Source organism: Brugia malayi, assembly GCF_000002995.4.
Source record: "Brugia malayi strain FR3 genome assembly, contig: Bm_v4_Chr3_scaffold_001, whole genome shotgun sequence".
In the NCBI taxonomy this organism is placed as follows: Eukaryota; Metazoa; Nematoda; class Chromadorea; order Rhabditida; family Onchocercidae; genus Brugia; species Brugia malayi.
Genome location: NW_025062477.1, coordinates 11,411,212 through 11,436,974, shown reverse-complemented (window position 1 = coordinate 11,436,974; position 25,763 = coordinate 11,411,212). Strand labels below are relative to the sequence as shown.

General features: G+C 21.9%; 5 protein-coding genes across 5 annotated transcripts; 4 read left to right on the top strand and 1 right to left on the bottom strand.

Annotated features, from left to right (window-relative positions):
* Positions 1-229: 229 nt before the first annotated feature.
* On the top strand, positions 230-4,885 carry Bma-set-18 (Uncharacterized protein; the record flags this gene model as incomplete). The annotated part of the gene is made up of 8 exons (XM_043080880.1): positions 230-412; positions 934-1,149; positions 1,350-1,515; positions 2,125-2,305; positions 3,300-3,534; positions 3,671-3,819; positions 4,379-4,463; positions 4,685-4,885. The coding sequence occupies 8 exons, from the start codon at positions 230-232 to the stop codon at positions 4,883-4,885; spliced, it is 1,416 nt and encodes a 471-aa protein (XP_042936814.1).
* Positions 4,886-6,206: 1,321 nt separating this feature from the next.
* Bm17668 (Uncharacterized protein) lies at positions 6,207-10,825 on the bottom strand (the record flags this gene model as incomplete). Its single annotated transcript, XM_043080879.1, has 7 exons — positions 6,207-6,464; positions 7,152-7,327; positions 7,776-7,968; positions 8,252-8,339; positions 8,546-8,718; positions 9,902-10,128; positions 10,717-10,825. The coding sequence occupies 7 exons, from the start codon at positions 10,823-10,825 to the stop codon at positions 6,207-6,209; spliced, it is 1,224 nt and encodes a 407-aa protein (XP_042936813.1).
* Positions 10,826-13,814: 2,989 nt separating this feature from the next.
* On the top strand, positions 13,815-17,844 carry Bm9767 (Uncharacterized protein; the record flags this gene model as incomplete). The annotated part of the gene is made up of 7 exons (XM_043080878.1): positions 13,815-13,876; positions 14,730-14,864; positions 15,224-15,425; positions 15,740-15,998; positions 16,524-16,676; positions 16,887-17,039; positions 17,654-17,844. The coding sequence occupies 7 exons, from the start codon at positions 13,815-13,817 to the stop codon at positions 17,842-17,844; spliced, it is 1,155 nt and encodes a 384-aa protein (XP_042936812.1).
* A 1,230-nt stretch (positions 17,845-19,074) lies between these two features.
* Positions 19,075-23,065, top strand: Bm9768 (putative DNA repair exonuclease, putative; the record flags this gene model as incomplete). The annotated part of the gene is made up of 9 exons (XM_043080877.1): positions 19,075-19,173; positions 19,500-19,673; positions 20,085-20,294; positions 20,987-21,097; positions 21,312-21,415; positions 21,915-22,028; positions 22,272-22,334; positions 22,514-22,659; positions 22,872-23,065. The coding sequence occupies 9 exons, from the start codon at positions 19,075-19,077 to the stop codon at positions 23,063-23,065; spliced, it is 1,215 nt and encodes a 404-aa protein (XP_042936811.1).
* Positions 23,066-23,851: 786 nt separating this feature from the next.
* Positions 23,852-25,541, top strand: Bm5963 (MGC82072 protein, putative; the record flags this gene model as incomplete). Its single annotated transcript, XM_043080876.1, has 5 exons — positions 23,852-23,924; positions 24,019-24,141; positions 24,634-24,793; positions 25,137-25,266; positions 25,437-25,541. 5 exons carry the CDS (start codon positions 23,852-23,854, stop codon positions 25,539-25,541), a joined length of 591 nt encoding a protein of 196 aa, XP_042936810.1.
* Positions 25,542-25,763: the final 222 nt, after the last annotated feature.

Genomic DNA, 25,763 nt, shown 5'->3' with positions numbered 1-25,763 from the left:
TTTTTTTTTCTTTTGTTGTCATATTTTCACTTTACTGAATTAACACAAATTATTCGATTAAAAAAACAATAATAAAAAGTAAATATTTGATAATAAAATTAAGTAAAAAAAAAAAGAGTCGAGAATAAAACGACAAAAAAATAATTTATAAAATAAATTTATATAAATTATTATTTCATTCATTCATTCATTCATTTTATCAATATTATCATTTCAGCATATCAACGCGATGATAACAAATGCAAGAGCACCTGATAATATTTATCAGCGTATACGTTACTTTGATGAACCATTTGCTTATATATGCTTAAATTATCAGGTGGAAAAGTATTGTTCTCATTGCTTAAGAAAATCTGATAATGGCAAACTTTATAAATGTGCAAAATGTGAATTAGCAAGATATTGCAATAAGGTAATAATAATAATAATAATAATAATAATAATAATAATAATAATAATAATAATAATAATAAATAATAAAAAATAATAATAATAATAATAATAATAATAATAATAATAATAATAATAATAATAATAATAATAATGTTTGTTTTATTATTATGATTATAATATTTTGCTAATCATTAATCTATAATCTCACTGATAAGTAATAATTAAATATATATATATATATATATTTTTAATTATAACTGTTACAAAATATTTTTAATCTAAAAATTTCATTAAATTCAAAATGAGAATTAAAAAAAAAAACTTTTACTAATTAATTTTACTATAAAATATAAAATAATTATTTGTCATTTTTTTTCCATTTAAAATTTTATTGAAATTTTTATGATTTTTATACAAAAAACAAAAATTTGTCTTTCTTTTTTAATGTAAACTGATTTTCTTTTTTTTAATTTTAGCTAAAAATATAAAAAAATTAAAGTGTAATTTTTTATTTTTTACTTTTAAAAAAAAAAAATTAAGGAATGTCAACGTTTGGCATGGAAAAAACATCATCGCGCGGAATGTCAACGTTTAAAAATGGTTTTTCCAAATTTGCCACTTTCTGAGGTGTTATTTCTCAGTCGCATAATTGATAGGATATTATTGTTAGAGCAATTTGGTGACAAATATAAATGGGAAAAAAGTAGGAAATGGACAGATTTAATGGGACATGAAAATGATATTCGAAATGATAAGGTAATAAAATTAAAATTTGAAATTAATTTTTATTATCTTATCATACTGTTAAAATAATTTTTTTAAAAAAAAAAAAAAAGATGTAAAAAACAAAAACGAAAAAAGAAATTTTTATAATTTAATATAAAATGTTTTCATGATAAAAAATAAAAAATAAATAATTTAAAAATTTAATTTAAAAAAAAAAGGAATTTTTTCAGCTTAAATATGCACATTTTGAAAAAATTTATGAAAGAATGGCAAAATTTCGAAAAGATGAAATGATTGAAAAAGAGAAATTTTATGAAATTTTTTGTAAAACAACAATTAATTCACATTCAATACATACAAATGCTGGCGATGAAATTGGCTTAGCACTTGATTTAGGTTTTTATTATTTTTATTTAATTTTTTTTTTTTTGAAAAAAACTTTTACTTATTCTTTAGGTAAATATAAAAAATAGGTAATTACTTATCCTAAGTTTATTCTAAATATTAATTTGTTTCATTTAAATTCTTCCATTTGCTAAAAATTATACATTTTTAAATGAAATTTTTTATTTTATTTTTATTTATTGTAATTTTAAATTGCTCATTAATTAGTTAATTATAAACGTAAGAAATAAATATTAGAAATATGAAAATTCAACTGACATTTATTTCTTTTCTCTTGTCTACTTTTTTTTAAAAAAAAAAATTCTTAGATTTAAAAAGAAGAAAAATTCTATATGACATTAAAGACAAAACAAAAGTAAGAGAGAAAAGCAAAGAGAGAGAGAGAGAGAAAAAAAAAAGGAGGTAGAAGTTAATTGAATTTAAGAAACTTTTCTTTAACTATTAACTTTTTTTGAACTAGAAATTAATTTAATAATGCAATATAAAAATTCTTTGCTTTAAAAAAAAAAAAAAAATCAGAAAAATAAAAGTAAATAAATTTATTTAGTTTTTTTTTTTTTCTTATTCAGTTAATAAATTAAAATTTCATTTTAATTTCAGGTGTCTCTGCATACGATCATTCCTGTCGTCCAAATTGCTCGCTTGTTTTTGACGGATTTCACGCTTATCTAAGACCGTTAACTTCAGAAACAAACGTTTTTGATTTGCATGTAGCACGTATTAGTTACATTGACATTGGCTGTTCACGTTATCAACGTCAAAAACAACTTAAATCAAAATGGTATTTACGTGTATTATTTGCCTTTTTTTGCATATAATAGCAATTTTAATTATTAAAATGAAATAATTATTGGAAATGATTAAACATTAACAATAATATTTTTTATTTGAAAATATTTAAAAAGATAAATTTTATTATGTGTTTATAAAATTCACATAAAAAATTTAAATTCATTATAACATTTCTTTAAATATTACTAATTAATTTTTACTATCTTCAAATAATTAAATAGTAATATTTAAAAGAAATACAATGATAATTTTATAATGATATGAATATGAAATATGATTAAAATTTCGACAAATTGATGACAATGAAATAGAAATTATTTTCGGTAATATTTAAGTCAATTTTACCATATAATTATATAATTAACATTCGAAATTTTGATCTTTTTTTAATAACATTTTTTATTAAAAGATAGGAATAATCAATTAGTAATGATTTTAAAAAATGATTAAAAGATTTAAAATATGATTAAAAATTTTGATAAATCGATAATAAAATGATACAATTATTTTCGGTAATATTTAAGTCAATTTTATCATATAATCATATAATTTACATTCAAAAATTAAAATTTTTTATAACATTTTTTAAAAAAAAAATATAATCATATAATTTACATTCAAAAATTAAAATTTTTTATAACATTTTTTAAAAAAAAAATAGTGCTAATTAATTAGTAATGATTGAAAGAGGATGTATTACAATTAATTTAATCATAATTTTCATTAATCAAAACTAATAAATCATAGCACTAATCAATAAATGGAATATTTTATAATTAATAATTAATTAATCCATAATTAATCAACAAATGGAAATGGATACATTTCAATTTAATTCAATCAAAATTTTCATTCATTGAAATTAATTAAACCATACATTAGTCAATCAGTGAACATATTTTAATTAATTTAGTCAAAATCTTCACTCATCAAAATTAATTGATTAAAAATTGATAAATAATAGAAATAAAATTTTATTATAGGTATTTTGATTGTCAATGTGATCGATGCATGGATCAATCAGATATTATCCTAACATCGATACGTTGTAAAAATGAATTATGCGATGAAGCATTAATTATAACTGAAATTTCTGAACCAATCGATATTAAATGCTCAAAATGTATGCAAATTACAGATGCAAATCATATTAAAATATGTCAACAATTAATGCTTAATCTTCCGATACAATTTGACATTAATTGTAGCACTGAAAATGTATGTTAATAAATTTAAATTTAATTTTTCTTTTTTCTTTTTCTCATTTTTTTTTTTTTTTTGTTTAAATTAAATTTTTATTTAGTATTAAAAATATTTTAAAATACACACAAACAAAAAGTTTTATTTATTATAGATTAAAGAAAAACTTAATGAAGCAATGAAATATTTGCATACGAAGAATGTTTATGTGACACGATTGAAAGCTGCACTTCTTCATTTCACTGGAACACTTAATGATAATTTACTTTTCATTCAAAAAAGTGTTTATGAAAATTATAGATTGTAAGTTTCATTTTTATATTTTTTTTTAAAAAAAAAAAAAAAAAAATATGCAAAAATTTAAATGAATGAATAAATAAACAAATAATGCATATAAGTATACTTTCTTTTTTAATTTATCACTCATTTTTTAAAATAATTGCAAAAATTAAATATTTATTTTTAGCTTTAAAATGTTATCTTTTCTTAATTCATCATCTATTTTTTTAGTTTTAAATTGATATATTGAATTTACATGCTTTTTACACAATTTTATTTTTTCATTTTTCTTTTCAACAATAAATTTTCATTCAAAATTATGAAATTAATTTTAAATCAAAAGTTTATTTATAATAGAAATTAAAAAAAGAAAAAAAGGAAAAAAAAAAAACAAAACAAAAGTAGGCGAAGTAATCAAAAAATTGATACTAACAGCTAACATATTTAAAAGTGTTTAATTAAAAATAAATTAATTACTCAATTAATTAAAAAAAAAAAGGCAAAAAAAAAATTAATTGAACGTAAGCAATAAAAATAAAAACAATAAAAAATTAATTAAACGATAATAATTATTTCATTTCAGATGTTTTCCACGATCCGATCGACACCTTGCATATCAGTTATTAAAAATTGTTAAATCACTTATTGAAAAAGGTGAACGAAAAGAGGTAAATTTCATTTTTAATTTCATTTACCACTAATTTAATTCAATTTATAACCTACAAATATTCATAATAAAACATTCATCTAATTTATTAATAATTTTTTTTAAAGATAATTTATTTAATTATCTAATTAAATTCTTTTGGTTTCAATTTTTCTTCCTTTTTTGGACATAAATGTTAAATATATTATTTAAAAAAATAAATTTAAATAATTTAAATTTTAGGCTGTATCATATGCATATGAAGCGATGAGCATATTTGAAGTATGTTTTGGTCTCAATCATCCGTATTATCTGCAAACGCTTGCACTTTGGACATTTCTGGATCAGGAAATTGCAAAAACAGATGATGAATTATTTGCATTAATGAATTTTCAGTCAAATAAACCAGTTGATTTATCGGAAATTTTGTTAAAAAAAGCTTAAATTTAAATTTTAAACTTAAAATTTCACTTTTAAAATTTTAGAAAAAAAAATTTCAATTAAATGATTAGGAAGAATGTATTTTATTTTAAAATGCATTTTGGTAAATGCATTTTTTGTTTGATGTTGTTTATTTGTTTATTTTTTTTTTTTTTTTTTTTTGATTTTTTAGGAATAATATATTTTGAAAGTAAACAAAAAACAATATGAAATTGTAAAAATATAAAAATAATATTCGAATTTTTTTTTTTCTTTTTCGCTCAATTTATTTAAAATTTTTTTTAAAGTGAAGAATTAATTGATCATCTATATGAAATATTTATTTCAATTTTTTAAAAATACCTAAAATATTATTTTTAACAATTATTTGCTTCCCTCATATTTATTTTTTACTTAAGCACATTCTATTATATATTTTAATTAATGCATTCAAATAAAAAATACAATTTGAAATGTGTTTACAAATTATTTTAGATTAATTATCGTACATTTCTTTCTTTTATAGCGCAAAAATAAACTTTCTTTTCTTTTTAAAGAAAACAAGAAATGTTACAATATTATATGAAAAATCAAACTTAGTTTTCTTTTTTTTTTTTATGAAATTATTTCTAATGAAAGAAAGTAATTTATTTAAAAAAAAAAAAAATAAATATTAAAAGAATATATGAAATAAGGTAGAATTATTTTTGTTATTTAATTTCATTGTAAATAGACATTAAATTGTTCTTTAAATTAAAATTTGGACAAAATTTCAATAATTATTTAATATTATCTTTTATTTTATAAATATTAGAATAGCATTTTCTGCGATGAAATTTATCAAAGCTTAACAAAATAATTTATAAGAATTTTAATTAAATTTGCAATAAATTATTTTGCAACATACTTAAATTAACAAACAAATTTATATTTTAATTAATTAATTAAAATCGTTAATTAATAAATGGATGTATTACAATTAATTTAATCAAAACTAATTAATCTTTGCACTAATCAATAAATGGAATATTTTACAATTAATAATTAATTAATCCATAATTAATCAACAAACGAATACATTTCAATTTAATTCAATCAAAATTTTCATTCATTGAAATTAATTAATCCATACATTAGTCAATCATTGAACATATTTTAATTAATTTAGTCAAAATTTCCACTCATTAAAATTAATTAATTCATGCATTAGTCAATAAATGAATGCATTTTAATTAATTTAATCTTTATTTTTTTTTAATTAATTAAAAATTTTCATTCATAAAAATTTTTTCGTTCCTTTTTTAATGTTTATTATTTATTAAAAGTAACATTTATGATTAAGTAATCATTGATTAATATTAATTCGATACAAAGTGACCAATAATTGTTTGTCCACTACAATTAATGCATCATCATTGGGGACAACAGTAAATGCTTCATATGCAAATGTTTGTTTCATTAAAATTTTTAAATCATCAAGTTGAATTGCACATATTTGCTCATTGCTACCACAAATAATTAAATTAGCATTTTTAATTGAAACACTCTGAATTGGAATATCTAAAATACGTGTTAATGTACCATTTCCAGTTATGATTAAACCCTGAAATTTCAATAAAAAAAAAAAAAACATTTTTGTTGATTAAATTAATTATTGCAATAAATTTCTCATTAATTAATTTACACATTTAATTGTAATTTAAAAAAAAAAACAAAAATCTGCCAAAATTTGCTACAAATGTAAGATAATAAATTTAAAAAAAAAGAGAGAGAAAAGTATTCAAACTAAAATTATTTTATCATTTAATAATCTTAATACTGAATTTTTTTCTAACTTAATTATTACTAATAGCTAGCATAAATTATGCAATTTTTCATGTAAAAATTTTTTATTAATTAAATTTGTAAAATGAATTTATTAATTCATAACATAATTAATTGTAATATATGAATATATTGTTTGAAAATGAAATTCGATTCAAACAATAAATGTAATAAAAAAAAAAATTTTATTTGAAGAAAAAAACTACATTAATTTAAAAAAGCAAAAAAAAAAAAAAAAAACTTAAATTATATTTGCATAATTTTAATAATTTTTTTAATAAAATTTTTTATTTTTTGCTATATCTAATTATTAATTATTTTACAATATTCGAAAATTTTTTTCTCTCTTAAATGAAATATTTATTTTAGTATTGTAAAAAAAAAAAATAAATAAATAAATAAAAATTATTTCAGATCAAAGGAATTATTTTTGAAAAATTTAAAAAATCAAAAAAAAAAAACATACTTTATGAGAAGTTGTTGTAATAATAGTATAATTTGAAATATATGCGACAGTTTCAATACAATCAATTTCATAATGAAGCAAAGTGATTGTTAAATTTGGAATTGTCACAATCCAAACAGCGCCTATTTCACTGCCAATAATTAATCGATCTTTGATAACAAATAATGATGTCAAACCTAATAAAATTTATTTTTTTATCATCATTAAATGAAAATTTTGCAAATTAGTTTATTAAATTTTTAAATTTTATTTTCACTCAAATATATACATCGCTAATGCTTTTTTTTTCTTACTTAATATTTAAATTTAAATCTAAATTTAAACAACGAATGATATAGCAAATTAGTGATAACAAATTTTATCACATATTTTGTTTTATTTTTTATTTAATAAATGAAAAAGAAAAGTTATGATGAATTATTGATTTAAAAAATGAGATTTTTCATTTGTTTAATTGTTATATTTGATTTTAAGATATTATAGAAATGATAAGATTTCAATTAGTTATTAATTTTAATTTTGGATGGTATTTTTTTTTTTTTTTATAAAACTATTTTACCAATATATCTAATTGATGTATTTTAATTCCCGAGTTTCCTTTTTTTTTAAAAAAAAATACTTTACCGATGTATTTAGTTGATAAATTTGATTTCCGAATATTACGAGGAAGATTTAAAGCAGTTATTAATTTAGAATATTTCACTTCCAGTACTGTCGATTTTAATTTATGAATGATAATTCGACCATCTAATGATACTGAGATAAGTTGCTGTAGGTGATAAAGCCATTCCAGTGATGTTACTGATAAAGTATGAGCCTGAAATTGAATTGAATTTAATTTTTTTTTTAATTTTTACATAATTTACATATTCTATAATGAGTGAAAATTTAATTTAACAATACTTTTTTTCATAAAACTTTTTTTCTTTATAGTCAAAAATTATTTTTACCACAATTAATAATTAATTTGCTAAAACTGTTAAATTATGCTTCTGAAATTACAAAAAAAGTAATAATAGATTAATAAAAAAAAAAAAAAAAAAGTAAATTCATTTATTATATGAATAAATAAAATAAAATCTTTGAAATTTTAAAAATACCTCATTTATTGATAATATTTCACCATTTAAAATAATTAAAATATGACCTGTTACTAAACCTACTGCTATTAAACCATGTGGACCATAGCTGTAAATAAAATTTTTCATTATTTTAAACAAAATTTTATTATTTATTTTCAAATTTTATTTAATTAAAAATCAAAATTTTAATATATAATTTTAAATTTTTGACTAAAAAAGAAAAAAAAAAAAGTGCCATAACTTTATGATTTGTAAATTAATTGCTCGAAAATTACTGAAATTTTAAAAGATAAAATATTTGAAATTATTTACCGAAGAATTGTTGGACAACTGGAAAGTACCAAATGTTCAATCATAGTATATCGTTGCCACAATGCAATGGTACCATTATGTGAGCACCACGTTTTGTGGTATTTACTAGCAAATAAAAATGCTATGCGTTCATTGGGACCACAAACGATGCTGTGTAGTGGTAAATTTTCTTTCTAAAAATTTATTAATTAAAATTTAATATATAATTTATAAAAAAAAAACTAATTAAAATTTAATATATAAATTTATAATAAAAAATGAATTAAAATTTAGTATATAATATATAAAAAAAAAAAAAAACTAACCAAAATTTAATGTATCATTCATAAAAAAAAAAACTAATTAAAATTTAATATATAATTTATAAAAAAATGAATTAAAATTTAGTATATAATATGCAAAAAAAATAATCAAAATTTAATGTACAATTTATAAAACAAGTTAACTAAAATTTAATTTATGATTTATAAAAAAAAAAAAATATGAAAAATATATTTTGCTTTTTTTTTTTCTTTTGTTATGCAAACAACAAATAAATTTTTCATTCTTATCTGTTAAAATTTAGTGTATGACATTTTTTATCTGATAAATAAGATTTTTCTTTTTGTTTTGAAATATTTCTTCTAAAAGTTTGTTAATTAAAATTTAATGTATGATTTTAAAGAATTATTAATTAAAATTTAAAGTGTGATGTTTTTTAAAACAAAATTATTGATTAAAATTTAGTACATGATTTTAAAAAAAAAATATATATATATATATGAAAAATATATTACAAGTGTTTTTCTTTTTTTTTTGTTATATGTTAAATAAGAATTTCTTTTTAAGAATAATTTTTTCATAAATTTATTAATTAAAATTTAATGTATGATTAAAAAATATATTTTTTTTTTTTTTATTATGCAAATTAAAAATAAATTTTTCCTTTTTATTTGTTAAATAAGAATTTTTTAAAAAATATTTCTTCAAAAAATTTATTAATTAAATTAATGTATGATTTTAAAGAAAAATTATGAAAAATATATTTTATTCTTTTTCTATCATACAAATGTTAAGAAATTTCTTCCTTTTTGTTTGTTAAATAAGAAATTTTCCATTTTCTAAATTTTTATTAGTATTTTTTTTTTTTTTTACTATTTAAATAAAAATTAAACTTTTTTCTTTTCTTTTGTTAATATAAAGATTATTGTTGAGATGGAAAAAGGAAATGAAAATAAATTTTAATGCAAATATTATTTATGTTAAATTGAGTAAAAGTAAAAATAAATTAATTTCATCTCGTTGACCATTTTTAAACTAATTTCATTATATTAATAATTTGAAATAACAAAATGAATAAATAAATTTAGTAATAACCTGTGATAATTGATATTGTTTTATCATTGATAATGTCACCGAATCAGTACGATGGAAAATGTTCAATCGTCCAAGAATATTCAATTCTTCATTATTACTTTTCACTGTTTCCAATAATAAATTCAAAATTTCATTACTAATATTACCTTTTAAAGTGGTATTACTTATGGAAGATGAGAATTGCTCAGTTTGTACACCAATACTAACACATTGCATTGCATCCGTTCCTAAAAAAAGGAAAAAAATTGATTATTTTAAATTTAAGCAAAAAAAATTAGTAATATTAATAACAGTAGTAGTAATAGTAGTAATAATAATAATAGCAATGATAATAATAATAATACAACAATAATAATAATAATAATAGTAATATAACAATAGTAATAATAATAATAATATTAGAAATATTTTTAATAATAATAGTAATAACAATAATTGTGATAATATAACAGTAATAATAATAACAATAGTATTAATAATAATTTTTAATTAATTTAATTTAAATATTATTTCTTATATTTGAATTTAATTGAAATTTACTCAAAATCTAAAAAATTAAAGTTGAAAAAGAATTTTCCTTTTTTTTTTTCATTTCTAACAAAATAGATAATTTCATTGAAATATATTCAAAATGAATTTCAGATAAACAAATATTTGTAATGGAAGAATGAAAAAAAAAAAAAAAAAATTAGAAAGATGAATAAATATTAGCAAAAGAAACAAAAAAAATGCTTTAATAAAAGAGTAGAAAAAATTTTTTTTTTAAATTATTTAAAAAATTGAAAAAAATTAGAAACAAAAAAAAAAAGGAAAACCTTGATGTCGATATTGTCGAGGATCAGTTAATATTGCAGTATTAACTTTTTCAGCTATTATTTTTGATTTTGTTGCAATATATGTATTTGGTCCATCGCAATCATCCATTAAATTCTGAATTATAATTATTAAAATTAAAATATTAATAAAAATAAAATTTCTAAAAAAAAAAAAAGTAAAAAATAAATCACACAAATTTTATTCATATTTATATTAATAAATTATTAACTGATTTTTTTTTTATATGATTATTCTTAATTTAATAAAAATATGGTTAGAAATTTGTTTATCAAAAACTTTATCCCTTTTATTTATTTATTTATTTTTTCTGTTTAAAGAAGATAAAATACTTAAACTAAAATGAAATCAATATTTATTAATGGAACAATATGGTTGCTTAGCAACAGCAAAATTTGTAATGCATTTAGCATTTTTAGCAAAATTAGATTCAAAATATGATCAAAAAACAAAATTTGATTTATTTAGCAAGTCAATTAGCCATTTTTTAACGTTTTATAATTTAGCTTTAATAATTTCAACGCAAATTACTTCATGATAAATCAATTCTAAAATCAAATTCAAAATTTATTATTGTAATTTATGATAAACATTAAAGTTTTATCTTCAGTTAGGTTATAATTTTGCATAATTTTTAATTTTAGTTAATAAAATAGGTGAATGCAATGTGATCTGATCGAAAACTGATCGGAATGATAAAAAATTCCGAATTGAACCATAAAAAAGAAGAAAAAGACAAATGCCTAATAGAAAATAAACTCAGATGCAGAATGTAAAGAATTTAATTTAATATTTGTGAATATTAAAAAAGATTAGAATGAATTAATTAATCAAATAAATTGATTTATTTTTGTAAATTTTATTTCATATGCTGCAGATTTATTCATTTTCAAACAAAATACAATTTGAAATATCAAAAAATGTTAGAGTTAACAAGTAGATTTAAAAAAAAAGAAAAAAAAAACAAATAAACAAATTTGAATAATTCAGAATTAATCTGCTTCAAAACTAATTTAAATAAAATACCTGAATAGTTTTAATTATATAATCTGCTACAAAAAAAAATGATAAGAATATGTAATTTCTAGAAAAATATGTTCCCATATAAAAAATAAATAATAAAACAAAATTACTATTAATGAATGATTAAAGAAAAAAAAGAATTTTATGAAAGTTTTTAAATTTGAATTTCAAATATTTCGTTATGCATAAGTTTTTCGTTATTTTACGTTGAATTAATTGCAATTAATTATAATTACTTACGAATATTTCAAGTTATAAATAAGGTTATGTTCTCCTCTTTCTTTTTTGATTCAAATTATTTTATTATATTTCATCTAATTTTGGTTTCAAAAAAAAAAAAATCTCTAACATTTCAGAAGTGATAGTTTAATCCATCTTTTAAAATAATAGATATTTAAAAATCATTTGATTATTAAAATTGTATAATTCTCATTGTTTTCATATTTTATTTCAATTCCAATTCAATTCTATGCTTTCAGTATTTTTCTTCCAAATTTTCATTTTCTAAAATAATTTTAAATAATTTTGCAACAAACCTTTCTTTCTTTGCTTTTTTTTCTTTTTTTTTAAAAAAAAAAATTAACACTATCAATGAAATATAATAGTAGTACATTTAATAAATTTTGTATTATTGATACGTTCAGAAACTAATAAATTCTTTTTCATCTTAAATTTGCTAATATTTTATTTAAAAAGAAAACATTTTTTTATTTTCAATTTGGATTATTTATACAAAAATAATTTGTACTATGCAAAATTTATAAATGATGAATTTTCCAGATTATAAAGTATGACTATGTCATCCTCCATCCTGTGATACAAACTGTTTCATAGCGTCTGCGTCATATTTCATTTCATCATGGTTTCTGGTTCCAAAAAACGAAAGGAAGAGATGACTGACTGATAAGAGCGGGTCCAGTGATAAGGTTGAGTGGTAATGGTTGAGTGATAATGGTTGAGTAGTAGGGATAGAGTGCGGAGTGAGTGTAAATTAGAGATGATTATAGAACTCGAATGATATTTTAGAAATTATTTTGGAAATTTTTAGAAGTTAAGGTAGTTTTGAGAAGAATTTCTAATTGATATGTGAGAATGAAGAGATTATAAATGAGAATAAAGATGAATGGTATATTCTATGAGAAGTAAAAGAAATAACAAACTTAATAGATATGATAAGAGATGATAGAGTGTGTGATGAATTGAGAAAGGAGAATGAAATATATAAAGTAATGTATAGCAAATTATTTGTTTAGTAATAAGGTAATAAAATGAAATGTTTTCCAGTTTAAATGAATTTTTAATTTTTGACTTTATTACTTGAGTAGTGAAATTGTAATTGTATGTAATTGTATAATTGTATGTCTTAATGTAATTGTATGTCTTAATCATTTGAACAGTCAAATAATTATATTATATAGCATACTTAAATTAATTATGGTAGAACAGTTATGATTTCGGAAAAGTTTTCTTCTTTCTTTTTTTTTTCTTGTCTTTTCCTTTTTAATTTCTTAAAATCCCTTATGCTTATGTGAAATTAAAATATGGAAAATTATTTGTGTGTATGCATGTTTATGAAAAAGTTTGTGGAAAAAGAAAAAAAAAATTATGTTTAAGATTAATTCGTGAGATTTTGCTAAAATTTAAGTGAATATAATCTAAGGAAGAATTATTGACGAAAACCCTATAATCATTATATGTCATGTGACCTATCTTATATTTATCATATGACCTTTATTCATATCACATGAATAATATCAAATAATATCATAAACCAACTTGCATATACTTCCTAAAGATATAATTTTTATATTTAGATCTTTCCTAATTTAATTTTATATTTTAGTTTTATTTCATAAATTCAGCAAATTTTCGTCACATTGTTTTCTTTCTTGTTTCAGAACTTTAAGTGAAAGGAATAATGATAAATGAAGGAAAGAGCTACCTTTGGATGAATAAGAAATTTATAGCTTTAGTAATAGCAATTCAAGGATGTCTCATATTAATGAGAGTTCGAGCTAATGGCATATATCATGCACAACTATGCAGATTTCATGATATGTTCTCTGCACAATTGGTTATGTGTATGATCTCATCTATCATTTATGGCAGAATTAAAGAGTAAGCTTTTTCTCTCTTTTTTTTTTATTTCTCTATTTGTGTATATTATTGTTGCATTATTAAGTTTTTCTTTTCTTTTTCTTCTTTTTTTTTCTTTTTTTTTTTTTTTTCGAATATGCTTATTGCTGAGCTAACATATAAAACATATCAAAATTAAACAGTGGTGTTAATTATATGTATAATTGGATGTGCTTGTGGTAGTCAAATTTGAATGAAATATTTTAGGAAAATAAAGTGGGTGAAAGTTTCCTGATAATTCTGCATTTCATCCCCATAATTTTTTGCAACACATAGTCGCCGTTCATCAGAAAGAATGTTACACGTATCTTACAAAGAAGATGTATGATGTCGACCGTCAAACTGTTTTGTTTAATTTACCTCCTATTAGACTGCGGGTAGTTATTTAGACTGATTTAGCATGCTGTTATTGTTATTATTATTGTAGTAGTAGTTGTTGTTTGTTGATACTGTGCTGCTTCTTCTGCTGCTTCAGTATAATGCATCATCTTCATTGCTAACCAGTTGATTGAAATTCTATTTGAATATGGACTGAAATTTCAAGAGTCAATGACATATTTTCTTAACAAATTAAGGAGTGCGAAGCAATGTATAACAAAAAAAAAAAAAAAACGAAAGAGCAATCATAAGTGGAAGGATCATACCAATTTATTCTTCTATTGACCTGTAATATTTTGTTTGCAAAGGAATGTTCTTTCTTGCTTTGATTATAAAGAAATAGAACTAACTAATAATTTGCTGAGATAATATTTCCTATCTCATTTGAATATGCCATTCTTTATTAGTTAGCTATAAAGTTTATTATTTTGAAATTTAATAACTAGTTAAATTCTAGATTGGTCCAACCGATTGCTATCATATTGCAAGACTTGTTCAAAACATCAACTTTACTCAGCATATTCTTTTCGCATGCTTCACTAGTATTTTTTTATATTTATTTACCAGATAGCAGCTTAATTTCTACCATATGGTAAGTTTTATTTCTTTTCCTGATGACTATATAATATAATACAATTCAAAATGCTCCCAAAAACAAGGATTCAAACTTTTTTTTCTGTTAACTAATGTTCTATGTATAGAATGAAATTTCTGGGCATATTTTTAGTTCTAAACATAATATAAAATATAATGAAAATTTGAACAGTAATATAGTATAATGAAACAATAATATAATTTTTTTTAAACAGTAATATAATGAAAACTTGGGAATAAATTTTTTTTTTTTTTTAATTTATTTTTTTTTTTTTTTTTTTGCTAGCCTATTTATTAGATTGAAAACATTTAAAATTTATTATATGATAATCGGTAAAAGACTTTGCTTTTCTTCAGTTTTATCTGTCTTTCAATATATTTGCATATGGGTTTCTTCCTACTGATCTTAGTAGTTGTCGAACTTCTAACTTCACGTTGGAATTTTTGGCCAAAATTTTTTGCCATTTTTCAATCTAGAAAATTCAACACTGTATTATCACTTCTACTGGCATTATTTTTAACTGGTACTGGTTTTGCTGTTACACGTTCAGCCCCAGTGGTAAGTTATTGTATCAAATAATACTATTGCATATAAACATTTATTTATTCCTATTAATTTTAATTATTTATTTTTATTAAGATAGATTGGGTTACAAAAATAAATGAGAAATCTAATTTCTTTTTATGAAGGAGTGCTGTGTTAAAGGGTTTTTTCTCTTTTATGAAATTAAATAATTTATTCCATCAAATTTTTGCTAGTACAGGAATGAACATTGAATATTTTTTTGTGAAGTGAAAGAATAATATGCATCTAGAAATGTCTTTTTTTTTTTTTTTTTCTTTTATCTCCAACTTAATTCTTATTTCATTTAGATAAATCGGGTAAATGTAAAAATTCGTGACCTTCCCGCATCACTTGATGGTTTCACTATCGTTTTACTAACTGATATTCATATTGGACCTACCGTTGATCAGAAACGGGTTAGAGAAATTGTTGAAAAAACAAATGCATTACATGCAGATATGGTGGCTATTTCCGGTGATTTAGTTGATGGATTCTTATCAAATTTGGTACAACCTACTTTGCCCCTAGCAGAATTACGATCGAAGTATGGTGTCTATTATGTTACTGGTCAGTTCATGTTTTTTTTTTTTTTTTTTTTTTTTCTTTTAATGTCTAGAAAATTTATTCCAAATATTTAGAGATGCTTGAAATTTCTTTCTATAAAGATAAACTTCAAACTTGTTTCATCATATTCAAGCAAATTCATTCACTGTAGTTTAATCCACTATGTGACTATGAATAAGATCTATCAATCTGAAGTTCTACATGATTTTTTTTATCTGATTTTTGAAACAGTTTTTAATGTGTAGAAATATGTCGACTTATGAAATAACGAAATTTTAAAATAGCATATTTATTCGAGCATACTTTTAAGTTAATATGCATGTAAATAGTTTACGCTTGATTTGTTTTGAGGAAATTTTTTTATAAGAAAGCTTTCAAGAACTCAATTTTTAATTTGTTTCATATTTCAGTTTCATGTTTCGCTCTTTAATTGTATAGTTAGAAAATTCTTTTTAAAATATCATTTTAATACAAATTTGCTATTTAATAAATATATATATATATATATATATATATATATGTTTGTAGGTAATCATGAATACTATTATGGTGATACGAATGAATGGTTACATTATTTCACGACGAAATTTAACATCACTGTTTTGCGTAACGAAAATCGTAATCTCTGTTCGAGTAGCGGTGATTGCATTTGTGTTGCTGGTGTGGATGATTTTTTCACAGGTATTCTTCATTCGTTATTTTGCCAGAAGATTTTGTTTTGACCTTTTCTAAATTACTCATGTAATTAAAACTTTTTTTTACTCATGTACATTTGGCTTTGGGAGACATCAGTTCTTTGTTTTAAGAAAAAAAAAAAAAAAAACTGAAAAATTACTTGAAATCATTTGCACGTTTTCATTTCTAATTTTATTATAATTTATTTGTTTTTAGAGAAACTTCGAATCTCTGATCATCATATGGATGCAGAAAGTGCATTGAGTGGTTGTAGTGAGACACAACCTACGATATTACTGGTACATCAACCAAATGGTGCTTCTAAAATTTTACGTAATACTAAGAAACGAATTGATTTGATTTTATCAGGTTAGTATTAAGACAAAAATTGCGAGAAAATTAGTGTTAGAAAATTCTTTTATTTTTTTTTTAAACTATTTCCAAAGTTTTTGTCTCATAATTTTATTTGTTTTGTGTCATTAATAATAAGCATATTTTCTTGACGAATTTAATTAATAGATTTCAACAAATCATTTAATCTCATCTTGTTTAAGGTAAACTTTAATTTAGTTAAAATTTTTATAGGCGAATTTCCAGATATAGTCTTAATTTTTTACATGGAAAGCTTTGCACTTTGTTCAAAGTATTTCCATAACATGAAAATTTTTGATATCATATATTAAAAAGCGAGTCAGAGTGTCAGTATGTAGATAGAATGAACACTTACTTGTAATAGACCATTCTAATGTCACATGTCTTTTTGATATTAGTGGATTAAGTGATACGAGTACAACGTTGACAATTAACTACTTCCTGCAATTAAATGTAGCTCAATTTTACGCGTGATATATATCTGATATGAACATTAGACTTTTTTTCTTTTCATAAAAATAAATTGACTTATATTAAATAACGCGAGAAAAATATTAGACAAGAAATTGCAATATTAACTCTCATATTGACATATCTAAAAATTTTTCTAGGGCACACACATGCTGGACAGTTTTATATCGTATGGTTTCTTGCATATCTGAAGAATGATTTCTTATATGGACATTACAAAATTAAAAATAGAGACACTCAAATTTACGTGTCATCTGGTGTGAATTATTGGGGTCCACCAGTAAAAATGTTAAACTTATGTGAAATAACTTTACTGACGTTACGTGCATGAGCCTAGCTTAGAAAATATAATATGTACAATTTGCTTCTTTTTTCGTTCTAATGACGAATAAAGATACTTTATGTTGATATTTTGTATGTAATTTGTACTAACACCGTGACTTTTTGTTTACTTGCATTTATTTATCCATTGGTTATGTTATTCAATAGTTATGGTAGAAAGATAATTAATATTTTTGCTTGGGTCTGCATTATTTTGATGGTATTATAATTATAAAATTATCTGATTGTAACGCTATTTTTTTATATGTTTGTAAGTTATAACATTTCTGTTTAGTAAATTGTATATTTGTCAGGTATAAAATCTTGGCTACATCTCAGGAGTTTTTTTTTTTTTATTTTTTTTTTATGCTAAGAAATTCTTATGATTACTCTTCTAGCAGCTCTTCTTATTTTTATGAAATTCGCTAAAATTTCATCTTAAATTAATCTCTTTAGCATAATGGGAGTTTAATGAAATTTTTATTTGAAATAATATGGCAATTATGAATGTTAAGTTTTTGTGGGTTCATTTCTTTTAGCATATCTCCTAGTGTCGTTGCAGGTAGATTTATTGTTGGGAATGCATTCAAAATATCAGGAATTTAAAACAATTGAACAATTAAGACTTCAAAACAATCGTGACATTCTCAAGTGAAATAATTTTTGGTAATAATGCATCATTAAGATCTTATGAAGTCTAGTAATACCATGGATGAAATAGAAACAACTTCATGAAGGACAACGGTGAACATTCGATCAACTGATAATTAATAAATAACTTTTAAAAATTTTTTGATAATTAGTTTGGATCAAAGTTCTGCATCCAACGAAGAAAATTCTTAAAAAGTTATTTTTATTAGATTAGAAAGAAAATTTTAAATTATTCCTTATGCATTCGTTCATTTTTCCATATGATTGCTAATGCTTAATGTCAATTGGATGTGACAGGCTAAATTCATGTCTTAAATATGTTACCGTATACTTACAATATAGTTTTATCAAATAATAATGATCTTTTTTTAAGTTCCATACAATCATTCCTACTGTGATTTTTTGTTTAAATTTTTTTAAGCTAAATGAAATTTATAGGATTCGGTTTTCATTTTTAATTATTTGAAATTATGCACAGTTTATTTTTTTTTCCTCATAGAAGTTTTTATTAATTATATTATTTGCTAATTCATCATTTTATCATAATTAAAATAACATTTTTGTTCACAGAATTTTTGATTTTAGAAAGATGAATTTCCGGATCGCTCGTTTTCCAGTCATCATTTCCATTATTATCTCATCAGTTAGCATCATTTTTCTCAATATTTTTGGCATGAGAATATTTGGTGTAAGTTTTACATTATTATTTCAAAATTAATATATCTAAATGCTTTCAAAATTACCTATAGATGATAATAAGATATTTGACATACAATTACCTATCAAGAGAAAGGAAAACAGTAATTTGTTTCATTTTTATTTAGTTTCCTTGATTTTATTTAATTTTCATAAAGAAATAACTGTGATCAAATGTTTTTAGAAAATTTTACTTAGGAAAAATGCTATATTTTTCCTCATTCTATTATTTTCCTCAATATTCCTCAATTTTTTCAGGATTATATAATACTGAAATTCCTTGAGCATTTCAGGAACACTTTTATATCTTATTTACAGGTGAATGATGTTCACGATTATCGAAAAGGCAATCGTGCACGTCAATTGAGTACAGTCAAATTTGAACTTTTTATACTTCCGTTCAGCGTTTTCGTGTATCTGCGACTCATTCAACTTGCAAAATATGTGTTAGCATATAATAATAATGGTATGATAACAGATCATGCTGGAAAGGTAATTTATGCATATCGTAAAATATTTTGTAAATATTTTTACTAAAACTATTTTGAAGAAATTTAAGCTAGAAAAAAGTTCAACTTATACTCTTTTGTTTATGAAGTAACAATTGTTAGAAAAAAAGAAGTGCTGTAGAAAAAAAACAAAAACATTTTTGTTAGAAAAAACAAATGTTGTTTTGTTTTATTTTCTTATTTGTTATAAAAAAAACAAAAAAAAAAATTAGATAATGAAGTTATTTTTATTTCTGATTCCACTGACCACTGTATATTTGATACTACTACTTTGCAATTTTTTTTTTTTTTTGAAGGGGGTTTATAACTATTTAGTGTAGATTCATTTTTTCTTTTTTTTTTTTTTTTTTTATATAGCTAAGATTGCTGTAAATTTTAGATGGTAAATTTATAGGGAAAAAAAAATATCTATTTGCAATTGATAGCTATTGGTACGATATTATGGTTATTTCTGGGACATGCAACACTTTTCTTATATTTCATTCCTGACTTGGTACCACGTTTCCTGGTTATGTTATCATTTTTATCGATAGGTTTATGGTACCATATTGTCATTCCTTTAGTTGCGTTTGCAATTCTAACAGCAGTAATTTCTGAACTAAAGGTAAGTTTTTAACTTTTACATTCTCTACTTGCATTTCATTACTGTAAAGTAATGCATCCACAATGAAACATTCATTTTCTGCTTTTAAATAAGCTATTAAATTAGTTTTAAAAAAACGAATTTTCATATAACTTTTGATAGAAAGCAAGTTATGCCTATGAATTACTTATTTAAGTCACTCATAATTTTTAATTTTTGAAATATTTGATATTTGTGACAAGTTCACAGCACTGTTTAAGCATATTCCTTCAGCAGTCGTTTCACTATCTGTTTAAGATAATATAAAATGAGTTTTGAAAAAAACGAAATGTATTTCAGACAGTAAATATTTGTCATCCATTCATCAATAAATGTTTCTCCAAATTTTCTGTTTTGGAAGCATTTTGTTTGAATAAAAATGTGCAAACTGCTTTCACATTACTGATTGCTATATTTTTATGTTTTTTCTCATATATTTTTTGTGATAATTTAGTAATTAAAGTTAGTTTTTGTTTTTATTCGTTTTATTTAAAATTTTTAGCAATTATCTTTACTATCAGTTATCATTTGCAGTATTAATATAATTTTACATTTTTTCTTTCTTCTACAACTTGCTTGTATTGTTAATTTTTTTCTACTTCATTTGAAATTTGCTATATAGTATTACTTCATTATGTTAGCAAATTTGGTTTTAAATTCAAAGAATATTTCAGAATGTATCACTGAATGTAAAAGATTTGCCGAATGGTACAGAAGGCATACGATTTGCCCTTATATCAGATATCCATGCAGGTGCAACAGTATTTAAGGAAAAAATTGAAGAAGTACTTTTCATATTTATTATTGCTAGGTTTTTGATTTTGTTTTTTTAAAGTGATTCCATTTTGTTTATTTATTTTAGTTTTTCAAATTTGGTTGAATACTGATAGAAGTGAAGTTGATTTTTTTTCTTTTTTTTTTTTTTGATTTTTCTGTCGTATTACTCTTTTTGCTTTAAAAATACTACTGATATTATTATAAAGGATAAATATTTTGCAGATTGTGGATCGTGTGAACAGTGAATCGATTGATGCTGTATTTATTGTTGGTGATGCTGTGGATGCTCCAAGAGATTCAATAGAAAATCGTGTAAAACCGTTACGGTAAAAATATTCTAAGTTATAAGTCTGATTCAGATTTATCTTCGTTTATTAATTTATTCTTGTTTCTTTATCAAGAAAAAAAATAAATGATTATTTCATTATTCTTATTTTGTCAGTTAGTTATAATTATTCATAAATTTCATAAAAATGACTGACTGAAAAGATATGAACAGTTATACGTTTTACATTTTTGATATCTTTTCAATCGATCATTTCCACTGAATTAACAGCACTATGAGTGATTTCATCTGGCGGAATTATTTGGTAGATTAATCTAAGAACATAAAGAAGAAACAAAAAAAAAGAACATAAATGTTCGTTTAGTATGAAATTGCATTAAACTTATTGGGCTATATATGTCAAAATTATTTACATTTTGATGATGGATAATAATTGCAAATAATTTAATCAGTAATTTTATGGAAATTTACAGTAAACTTATTTATTCATCAAATCTAAAAAGTACTTTTAAGCACAAAAGTTTTCGATTATTTTTAAGGTTTTTGAAACAGAAAACGTTTTATGTTAGTGGAAATCACGAATATTATTACGGTAATGCTTCGGAATGGTTTGATTTATTTCAACAATATGGATTTGAGATTTTAAATAACAGGTTTTTTTTCTGCAATTTTTTTTTTTTTTTAATAAGCCAGGTTTAGGAGAGGAGAACAACATAAGTATTTACATTAGCAAGAAAATTCTCTAAAAATTATGCAAATATGGAATATGAATTAATATATTTATCCTGCTTTTGCTTGATCTGAGACATTTTCTGTTCCAGTAATCTTGTATTTCAAATTGCAAGTTTTGAAAGTTGATAAATTTTTCTTTCAATCAACTTTACATGCTATTCCAGGCATGTGCTTTTTCGTGGTATTTGTATAGCTGGTGTGAGTGACTATTCTAGTGGAGAAAGCGGGTAAGTTGACCTGAATTTTCCACCTTTTTTAGTACTACATGTTGAACTTTGAAAAAGCATTTAATATTATCCGTCAAACTAATTAATTTTCTCATATTTTTTCCCGCTAAAGTGCAGTATTAAGAGATTTTTTAACTAAACTAAATTTCAAATCGAAACATATTATTATCATTTTATAGATTGCCTGCTCATAAGTTTCAACCAGTAGAAGCGCTAAAAGGTTGTCCTCAAAATACTACAACTATTGTACTTTCACATAATCCAGCTTCAGCTAAAGAAATTGCTTTTAATAGTGCACATCTACGTGTTGACCTCATTCTGTCAGGTTAGTGAGCGAAATATTTATACTTTTTAAATTTTTAGTAAATAAGTATATATGAATTTACTTATTTCTATTGATTACAAAGATACATCTTATTTACATCTAACTATGGGAAGATTTGTGTGCCTGTATAATTTTATTAGCAAATTAAAAAAAAAAAAAAACGATTAACAAACTAGCAAAAAAATCTAAAAAAAAAAAAACTTTTTTTTCAGGACATACACATGCAGGACAATTTTATACGGTTGCACCGATTGCTTATTGGATGCTGCCTTATTATTATGGATTATATCAGATCTCACCTGAAACGCAATTATTTATTACAGCTGGTACACTTTATCAAGGTGCACCTATGAAAATGATTTGGACATCCGAAATTTGGATTATTGAATTTCATGCTGCTTTTTAAAATTTATTCATTAGATGTATTGTTTCTAAATTTTTCTTACATATAATAGTTGCATATTTATTGACATTTGTAATTATTGTTTGTTTCATTTGAAATTTAGCAGTTCGAATCGCTGTAAATCTAATCAATGAATAAATGATATGAATTGGTTTATTGATTAATTTATAGTACCAATCAATTATGAATAAGAAATTAATAAAGGGACTTTTCTTAGCATCCAACAAAATGGTTTATTTATTATTGGTGAAATAATTGGATGTTATATGTATATATGTTTAAAGTTAATCTATTAAATTGTTAATTACTTTTTATAATAATCGTATGACACTATTTTTACTTACTAATGTTAATTTTTGCTGAAGTAGTTTTTTTTTTTTTTTTTTTATGCTTTTGTTATCTAAAACTAAACTTTGTAACTTTGATTCTATAATTAATCAATTATAGAATCTTTGTATATTGCATCTTACATTTTTCTTTTGTTTTTTTTCTGTGTTTTGTTTTTTGCTTATGGGATTTTGGTATTTAAGTTTCATGACGAATAAATAATTTAAGGAAATTAAAGAAATAACTTTTTTAAAAAAATGATAAATTTCAATGATTAATTTATCTTATGCACATACAATGTAGAAAATATTTTTTGTTTTGTTTCGATTCCTTTGCAGCATTTTTTTAGAGTGTTTTTTAAAAACAGAAATTAACAAAAGCGATTTTTTCGAACTATATATATATATATGCTAATTTTAGGGATTAGTTTATTAAAATTTGTGGAGAAAAAAAGAGTGTGATATGTCATCTCGGAAGAAATCTCGTCAAGAACAAAGAAATTTGATTAATTCGCAAAATATCACATGGCGAAATGGTATATCTTTTTTTATAACTTTTTTTTTTCCACTACTTTGTATAGGAATTTTCAATAGTTTAATTTCTGAAATGAATTTGGATTGAATTTTTAGATGATTCTAAATTTGGACAAGTGATGCTAGAGAAGATGGGTTGGAAACCGGGTTCTGGATTAGGCAAATATGAACAAGGAATCACTGAAAATTTACAAATGAAAGCAAACGTTTTAACAAAAGGTTTTTTTTTTATACAATTTATATGTATTAAAGAGAAAATAAAAAAATATATGGATATATTACTCAAATGCCTATAATCAGCCTTGAATCTTTTGGTTGATGCTTTGATAGGATGTATAGAATTTATAGTTGGATCAAATTATATTGGTTTATTTTACAAATTTCAAAATCATTAGTAAAATAATTCAAATATACATCATATTTGTAAAAGTTTTCCAGTCATGGGAGTATTAAAGATTTTACTATTACAGTAGTAGTGTTCGAAAATATATTCATAAACCATCTGGAAATGAAAGGTGGAAAGAAGGAAATAAGACATATGGTCATTGTTATTTATTTAGCATTAATTCAGCGCAGGTGTTCAATGAAGGTGATTTAGTCATCGAAATGATGATAAATCATTGAAGTACTTCGAAAGGTTTTTCTCATATCGTAATCCTTTAATTTAAAATTTTAATCATCTAAATTTAATTATTAATGTTTTAATTGCAGGTTTAGGATGTAATGAAAGAAACGATGAAGTTTGGATTGCTCATCATGATAGCTTTGCAGCTATTTTAGCTGATTTAAATAAGAAAAAAGAGAATTCAAAAGCTGCTAATCCAGTGAGGAATAATTTGAACAAAGTGAAGTCAAAAGTAATCCTAAATGAGTGGGTTTCAATCATGTTGTGATGATTTTCTTAAAATATTCATAATATAGCAAAATTAGATTTTGAAAGGTAGATTTAGTCGAATAAGTTGTTTCAGAATGACTTATTTCTATGCCACAAATTTTAGAGAAGCAATTGCTCAAAAGTTGACTAGTTTTTTATGTTAACAGAACATTTAAATGATAAAATGTCGCAGAAAAAAGCTGGACATATTAGTTTGTTGGATAAATAAATTTTTGTGGTTTTAAAATAAGTTTTGATCAAAATTTTCAGCTAAAATTATCAACTTACTAACAGATTATGATTTTTCTTACTATTCGTTGTAAAAACATCGATATTTTAGGCACAGGAAAGATAGATATATTCCAAATTTATCAATGATGTCAGAAAAAGATAAATGTGCTATTTTTGGCAAGAGATCAGCACCAAGTACTAGTGATAAAAGCATTGACGAGAATAAGCAGAAAGATGAAGTTAGCTGGTTTTATTCTTTTTTATAGTTTAGAAATTTTAAAAATTTTCGAAATATTTCTTTTTCCTTTTTTTTGAGAAAGAGTAATTGATAGTATGGACATATTTTTGGTCTTCCTTGAGAATCCAGTTTATCGGAATCAATATTTTATTAAAGGAACACAAACTTTAGGTTAAATCAGCACCGGCATCTGGGAATATGATTGTCAATAAGATTTCGATCAATGATTATTTTGCAGAGAAAATGCTAAAATTGAACGAAAGGCGAAAAATTTAATATGTTAAATGGATTTTTATTTAGAAATTCATTTTTTTCTTGTTGTTTACATTTGAGTAAGAGAATAATATACCCAAACATTTTCTTACCTCAACTTTAGGCTATATTTTTGAAATTTTGAAAAAAAATTTTAATTAATGCAACAAATTTCCTCAAATGCTTGATTAAATAAAGTTAACTGTTGTGTGATAAAGGATAATGTAATGTTTGTTTGTTTGTGTG